The 8,726-nt window shown below is 34.5% G+C and overlaps 1 protein-coding gene across 5 annotated transcripts in view; it reads left to right on the plus strand.

The window, feature by feature from the left end:
• LOC128213328 (spermatogenesis-associated protein 1-like) overlaps positions 1-8,726 on the plus strand; it is a 48,173-nt gene that overhangs the window by 34,682 nt on the left and 4,765 nt on the right. For 4 of the 5 annotated variants that reach the window (XM_052918934.1, XM_052918938.1, XM_052918937.1 and 1 more), the window contains 5 exons: positions 830-1,091; positions 1,989-2,079; positions 4,017-4,142; positions 5,239-5,438; positions 8,154-8,252. In XM_052918934.1, the coding sequence (XP_052774894.1) occupies positions 830-1,091; positions 1,989-2,079; positions 4,017-4,142; positions 5,239-5,438; positions 8,154-8,252 (778 nt within the window). The remainder of the gene's footprint in view (positions 1-829; positions 1,092-1,988; positions 2,080-4,016; positions 4,143-5,238; positions 5,439-8,153; positions 8,253-8,726) is intronic. The other variant, XM_052918936.1, reaches the window with a different exon arrangement.

The raw sequence follows: 8,726 nt of genomic DNA on the forward strand, positions 1-8,726 counted from the left end.
TGTACACTCTTTAATTCTCTTTTGTTGTTACGCTGTAACTAGAGAACGTGGCCATATAAGATATTCCAATTACTTGTATCAATATTATTTGTATCCAATTTTACGTTTTATTGGCATGCATTGTTCATTCCGGTTAAGTGGGTGAAAATAAAGTCTTTGGACTTATTCTAAAAGGTGCATGACCATCCTGGAGAATTGCTTGATTTTGTTATTACCAATTACTCTCAACCACATGTTCATTTAGAAATCCAATTTCGTTTATTGGCAATTTTGTTTCTTTTCTAAAATGCATAATTTCACAATCAAAAATTCATTTCCTTTCGTAACCATTTAATTTATCTGAAAATTATAACTGCAGTTTTGCTCGTAGTGTTTATTGCGCAATTTCATTTCTATACCTGGGCTAAACAGCCTTATAAATGAAAAATTGAATTAAGATTTGTGAAACATTAAATAGCCAAATGATTGTGTTTAAAATGTCATAAAATGACATTAATATGATTTTGCACGACTTTATGGGAATTGAATTTGCTTCTGATATTAAATATTTAATACATCAGAGATTTTTGCGTCAACTTGCTATCTGATCTATTTTATTTTAAATACATAACTTCTCTTTTTTAGTGTTAGCGAACAGCATTCTTCAAACAAGCAAAGTTTTATTTACAATGATTTTATTCAAAATCAGAAAAATATTTTCCATAGCAACTGCAATTTTACTTCTTTGTTTTGTGACTATGCATTAGTTAATGGTTTCTTACTTCTGTTATGACTGGCTTACCTTTATTTGTACCTCACATCAATAAATCCACACCATTTTGCATATCAGTCGGAAAGCTGAAGTTAACGCTGCAAATGACCGGTTCCGTGCACCATCTCCCGAACATGATGATGGGAACCGTACTGACCGTTCCCACGGCAACCCAGAAAACGGAGACATTTCAGAGTGGGAGCGGCAGCAGGAAGGACAGAGACGAGCTCGAGAGGCCGACGACAGGGAGGATGATGATGACGAGGAACGACGACGACGAGAGCACGACCAGGAGAAGATTGCAGAGCAGGCACAACTCATGAAAACTAACTCTGACGAGGTAGGGGGAACTCATCAACAGTCATTGGACCAATTGTTCAGAGTATTGTTAAAGTTAACAACTTTGTTAAAATCATACTTGTTAACTCTCAAGTGATTGCTGCCTTGAACGTTTTATGGATACACTTATGTGAGCATCATCAAATATTTCACGTTTGAAAGTTAACAATAATGTTGTGAATCACATTTGTTTAACTTAAGCAAAGATCTGAACAATTGACCCATTGTCTGCTGGCCTTCATTCTGAATTGAATAAATTGTTTCTCTGTTCAAATTTAATATCAAAGTAGGAGTTAAGCATGGGACACTTAAAACATGGTCATAAATATACAATATTAAAAAAAAAAAAACTAAATGTGCACCAGACATGCTTTATAAGTGTGGAAAAAAAGGACAAACCATTGGGTATTCTAAAAGATATTGATTTTGTTTCCATTTTTATTTCAAGTATTAAAACTTATAGTTTTCTCATAACAAGCAAATAGAACAAATGAAGGAATGTTTACTTTAACATATAATCTTCGATTTTTATAAGAACTTTTTAATACGCCTTCCATTAATTGCACCTTTTAAGCCCGCTTTTATTTACACAATAAGTGGCTGGCTTTCGCATTTAATTATTTCATGTGCAAGTTTGTTTTATTGGTTAATTCAGTTCAAAACAATCCTGAAACAATACACAAAAGATAATGTTTTTTTAAGTAAACATTGTTGATATATCAGTTCCATTATCATTCACACTTTTACAATAACCTGAAGTATAAAATCAAGAATGATTCATTCAGAAACATATTTGTATAATATATAAATTCATTCAGAAACATAATTCTATAATATATAAATTCAATCAGAAACATAATTCTATACTGTATGTTTAAGACACCTCGTTGAATTCCAGGACATGACACGCTACCCATCCCCACCGCCACTTCGCCTCTCATCGCCCGACAGAGATACCGCTTCAGCAAAAACACGACGCAAAAAACAAAGTATGTAACACTCCTGGAAGGTAACAAATCTGTTAAGAAAAAGTGATGGTAAGTTGTTTTAGTGGCTGTGTAGGGATGGTAAGTTCTTTCTAGAGGGTCGGTATAGATGGTAAGTTATTTTCATGGCTGTAAGTGTGTGATAATGTCGGCTTCCATTTCCCATGGCTGCTATCAAGCCTGGTTTTGGAAGGCGACGTTCTGACTTTAATAAGGATTTATTATGACTTTATGATATTATCTGTGTGGTATATGAGAAATAGCGTTCTCTTATCTTTGTGTATTTTTTACTTCTGCTTGCAATATCTACAATAGGATTTTATCCTCTAAGATCTCGTGTAATATCCATTATTATCCCCTAGATTTTATTGTTGTAATTTAGAATAAATCTTCTCAATATATATATATATCAGAGACGTTTCTTCCTTTTAACACTTGGAGTGTTATGCATACATAGACTTCTATGTATCCCGTTGCATTAAACTTGTACCTGATTTATATTTCAAATGTTTTCATGTATCCTAGAAGAAATACTCTCCTACTTTAAACTTTGTTTTTACCAAGTGTCAACAAATCGTTGTCATTATACGAGTGGAAAATTAATAACTTCGTCCTGAAGTAAAGTTTTTCAGCTTTCAAAACGTTCCATTAGTAGCTAAGGTAAGGTATGGGTGCACTTTTGCTTGGTAACCTTGTATGGGAGTTTTTATTTGGTTTGAATTTCTGGCAACTAATCTATTATCTCTGCGAACTCAGGATAGTTAGAGAATAAAAAAATATTTATAACAAATTCTGATACTGCTCAACAGTAACTAAGCTGTAAAAATATTTAATGAAATATTTGATCGCTATTGATTTGACAGTTGCCTTTTCAATTAATATTTCTCGGAGACATCTCAACACCGCAATTGTTATTGAGATCCAAATTTAATGATACACACGTAGAAGACACGCATTAGTACATGTAAACTGAATGTTAGATGTTATTAATTATTCATTCGTCTGAAATTTAAGCCATATGTTAGATTCCCACGTGTGTTTCATGTTTACCTGAGAAATTTAGTAAAACCAATTAAATGTAACCCTAGGCCTATTATGGACTTTTCAATATAAACTTGTCAAGAATAATATTTCAAAAGAATCAAAGCGAGGTAAGTGCTGCGCAAAATATGTGTGACAGTGATGTCTGCAAACTGAACAGAGGCATGAAGTGGTTTCCAGTTTGATTTTTGCACTGTTAAACCAACACCAAATGAAGCATGATTAATTGAGAAGTGTGTGATTATTATAATTGATTTCCACTTTCAGCTGGTACAATATGGTATCAAGGTGACACAAGATATATCCTATGTCTATAATGATGCTGTATTGGGTTACATCCGCTACAGTAACAGATTGCGCCTTTTGTCACCATCCTAGTGCTGAGATAATGCACAAAGTCTTAAAGTCTACCTGAAACATTTGCGGCAATCTTTTTGAATGTCAATCCTAATTACACTGCCTGACAAGTTAATCTAGATTTTATTTCATTTTGATGAGCCCCAAAGCTAGAAAAAAATGATGCTTCTGAATGGTTAATTCTTTTATCCTTTCCTAGCAATCATTCATAAATACCCCAAAAATATGTTTGCTTCAAAGATATTAACCATACTTAATGATTTATACCAATTTCCTTGGCATATCTGTATGGTTAAGAAAGCCCTGAAAAGTATAATTTGAAAAAAGTATACCTTAAAAAGTATGTTCAAACTATGCTCAGTAGATGGTGACAACTGGCAGATATACAAGACAGTTCTCCCTGTTTTCAGCATTGTTTCCAGAAGACAATGGTGGCTCCAGACCAACCTTGGACCATAATGAAGGCGACCATGCAGTGTGCATGTAGGGTCCACTTGACTCCCTTCAAATACTGACCATGTCTGTGTGTTTGTGTGTTGTAGAGGAGGAGCTGCTGCGGGAGTTGGAGGATGCGCGCGAGGCTCGCCGGGCCGCCGAGAGGCAACGGGAGGAGCTTGTTAAACAGGCAAAACTGATGCAGACCAAGACACAAAACAGAAGAAATCATGGTAACCACATTATAGTCTTACTTGCCACTACAAGTAACATTATGTTTCAATCATTTGAAAATTTTAGAAATAGTGTTATATTTTTTAAGATGTCTTTAATGTCACAGTTTGATATCCTGGTTTCTCATGCTGGAACAAAATTGAATTTGTTTTCCAATGATGTTTGGTGAATGGTAGATCTAAAATGAACACCAACAAGCAGACATGTAAATATGACACACCCAAATATGACGTCATAGTTTATCTGGCTGAAAATAGAATGGCGGTGCCCTGTGATAGGTGACATATCTTTACCCTAGTGCAATAACTCAATTACTGCATATAGGAATAGAAGCAGATAATGAGTTCTTACATTCAGGTGATGATGTTAAGAAGTTAAAAAATGCATTAGAGGTTAAATACCGTTCTTTTTATGTAAACATAATTTTTATTTTATGACAAGGTGCTAGAAACTGACATTTTCAAACATAATGATAAGACCGATTTCTACGTGCCAATGTTCAATTGTAAATAGTATAGAGCATAGCAGGTGACTACATATTTGACAAAGTGCTTTAATATTCATTCAGAGTTAATCATCTGAAAGTCTTAGATAAAATGACTTAATCATCGCAGGTCCTTCATTGCTGTAAGTGGCAAGTTATAATGGAACATAAGAATCTTGTATTTGATTTAGAAACAGTTGGTTGGTGGTATGTTTCTACTGTCCAAATTGAAAACTTGTAGAAAGGAAATATCTCTGTCATGTTTATGAAGTTGAAAAGTTTTACTTGTTTACAGTATTGTCACGAAAGCACTAAATTTATATAAGTCAAAACTAATTAATTTTTCATTAGACTGAATAATTTTTCATTATGCTAAAATACCTGTTTGCAAAGTTTCTCTTTGATGAGTGTAAATAAACCTGGAGAAAATGCCTGGATTCCTGAACTTATTGATGCTCAGACATTATTTAGATCTTGTCACTTTCAAATACATTGACAAAAAAGGAAACTGGATGAAAACCATCATGAATAATTTACTAAAATTAAATTGCTCGCCACACACAAGGAACCCGTTTAACTCAACATGTCATGCTATTCTGATCTACTTTCAGCCCGAGATTTGTGGAAGAAACGATATTTTGATGAGAAAAAGAAAACGGGTCCATTAGAGGAGCAGTCCAACAGATTGCGACATGAACTTGACATTATACACAAAAGACTGCTTACAACCCTGGAGGGGCCGAAAGAGAAGGCCACCAAACTTAATGATATAAAACCTGGTTCAAAGGTTGGTTCCCCCAGTCGACCCTTGGTGAGTTCCGAGTTTCAAACTTCACGTTCTCGTACACCCTCACTGAGCACAATGCAGTCACAGCCTCCTTTTGAAGAAAATTCTATAAATAGTAACATGGGTCCCCCGTCTGATGAAAATTCCACAAATGATTTTAGGGAAACTGTTATGAAAGATAAAGAAACTAGCACTGATAGAATGTCGCCTGTAAGAGAAAATGGCTCTCCTACATCGGGTGGGAAGGGAATATTCAACCTTACTCAGTTGTCTCCGCGGGAATTTGCATCTCCTGTTCCAAAAGCTTTGCCACCAGTTAAGGAAAGGTATGAACATCTAAACAAGGAACGTTTATCTCCAAAACAGCCAATGTATCACACTGATAACCCTGCAGCATTCCAAAATTCCCCTCGTTTTGAAATGCCCCCAAATTTTAAAAGTTCAAGGTCACCACGAAGGTCAAACAAGCCACAAAGGCTGACTAGCAGGAGTCTCAATGCATTCAGTAATGACTACATGAAGAATGTACAGGACAAGAGGCAGTATCCTGTAGGTCTCATTGGGAGTGAGGATAGACATGCATATTTCGAGAACGAACAGTTTGATTCGGACTACGCCTCTCACGAGTCGAGTGCGCGAAGCAAATTTAACACTAGAAGAAATGTACAGTTTAACAGAAATGTAAATTATATACCACAACATGGACAGTAGTGATTACATGCGTTCACATATACTTCATTCTAAGTCATTTCTGCACATGAATGTCCATGTGCTGGTTCTCTCCACTTCTAGCATGTATAATTTATTTTATTATTTGTTGAATAGTATTTTTTGCTTTAGTCACATTGTTATTGCTCCTAAATTATCTGTGATATTCGGCATTCTGCACAAATATTTGTTTGTTTTCAGTCATTTTATGATACACACTTGCAAGCTTACAGAAAAATGGTAGTAACTAATATCTGTTGTAGACCGCTAGTTGTGTGAATATTAACAAAGTCAAGTAAAATGGCTAGATAGAGGTTATATGAACTTGGTGTTTTTTAGGCTATCAATTGTTTATAAAATCACAAACTAACATTTATATCAAAATGATTCTATGTTATCCCTTGTGCATTAGCGTTCCATGTGGGACTCATTATAATTGTAAATAACTGTTGATTGTTTAACAAATTGATGCATATTTGATGTTATTTGAATAGGCCAGTGACATTGTAATAGACTTTTATGTTGATATTATCAAGCAAGGCTCATTCCTTATTTAAATATGGAATTAAATATCCTTATCAGGGCTGCCTTTGATAGGGTCTGCCCGGTATCTGCCCGGTAACTGCAATCACGAGACAGCTCATTACCAACAGTGTTTAGTGTTCCTTTGAATTTCACTAATGCATGCATTCAATGAACTTAAATTAAACATGACCAGACAGTGCTTCATATAGAATGACAGCCTCATCAGCATACATCACAGATTAAATTGATTCACATGTATACTAGAAATACTAGAAAAAACTTCCATTTCCCTTCCAGCTTAAACATCTTTGAAAGAACACTTTCCTACTATTCATAAAAGTTTAGCTCTTGTCTAAGCTGTAACTATGGATACCATTGTTAATTACAGTGAAAATTAGCTGGTATTTAATAAAAGTTCTGCTAATGTAGTAAATAAGGTGGCTGTACATAGAGCATGTTGGTTGGCATGGTGATGGATGGTAGACCATGTTGTTGTCATGGTTATGGTGTTGGCATGGTGATATTGCTGTCATTGTTCTAAGTATGCACATTTGTTATGACCACATGCAAATTGTTCTATTGAAATACCGGTATTAAGAATTCATCAATACTTCTCAGAAATCTAAAAGAAAAGTATTAACGTGCCAGTTTCATTTTGTTTCTGTCTGATTATGATTGCTTAATCAAGTTTTTGCTGGAATATGCAACTTTTTTCTTCCGTTGAGAAGTATTTTCGAATCTGGTTTGATACTGTCTGATTAGATGATTGATGATTTCATCGTCACTTAACTTGGCACTGTGTTGGTCATTTTATAACCTATATCACCATGCTGCGTAAATTCATATTCATTTATTTTAACTGCTACATTAGATATTGATTAGTTATTAATTGGCATGAATCAATGCATGTAAGCATTTGCATGTATGTAGATTGCATCCCAAGATTTTTGCCTTGCTCTAGTAAAATTATTCAATGTTGATCCTGTATTTTTGTAAAACTGTGTTTGACCATGACCTGTTGGGAAGGCAAAGTATAAAAACTAAATGGGTTTTAAAGAGGATGTTTATTTATCTGGATGAGAGTAAGAATACTGGGCAACTAATTGCTGAAGATCTTCAGTTTGAAAACTGAGAGCCAGAATAAGTAAGGGTCCAGAATTGTCAGTTGGTTATGAGTTGATGTTTATTGTCTTTTGTCTATGTTTTAAAGTAAAGAAGCTAGATATTACCACTGGTTAGTGTCCTCATTGTCTGAATTGTTGGCCATCATTGTGCAACCATTCACATAAAAGTTGGTACACCGATAACAAGTCACTAGCACTTAAGATACATGTACTGTTATGTCCCTTGATCACCTGAAAGTTGCTATCCACTCATGGTGCTCCTGTTTAAAGTTTATCATGTAGAAACACCAACAGGTCATGACAATCAATCCAAAAGCGAGTTATGTTTCGTTACTTTCAAAAGATTATTGTATTAAATCGCCTGGATGTCTGTGTACTTCAGAATAGCTTCAAAGTGCAAGCGACACGTTTGCAACATGAAATAGAGGATATAAGACGACGAGTGGATCATTCTAAAATGAAATTAACCAGTGAAATGAAGGTATGACTAACACATGTATGTGTTGTATGTGGTCAAATGTTGCTCGCATTAAGTTATATAGCTGTGTTTAAAATGTACACACATGTTATGTAGCTTTGTATGGTGTTCCAGCTTTTGTAATGCATGTATTCAATGTAGTTAACAAAGTTTGAATAATTTTAAAAAAAAACATATAAGTTTGGTCACCCTGGTTTTATGATTGTTTCTATAGCAACCGAAAAATAAAGTACAAGATGACAATAATGTTTTAAACATTTTTGTAAGAATTATTACACTGTAAATGAAATATTGACCCTTGTGATGCTTATCAAATATCATGCATGTGCTTATAAATATTGTGCATGTAAATGAAGTGTTGTTGCATGGGTGGTGTTTCACGTGATGTTGCTGTAATGTTGTTACCATGGTTATTATTGTATTAAATTGAATTTAAAGGCATATCTTTATGTTTACCTACTATTCATAGTTGATGGG

This window comes from Mya arenaria, chromosome 13, assembly GCF_026914265.1.
Source record: "Mya arenaria isolate MELC-2E11 chromosome 13, ASM2691426v1".
NCBI lineage: Eukaryota > Metazoa > Mollusca > Bivalvia > Myida > Myidae > Mya > Mya arenaria.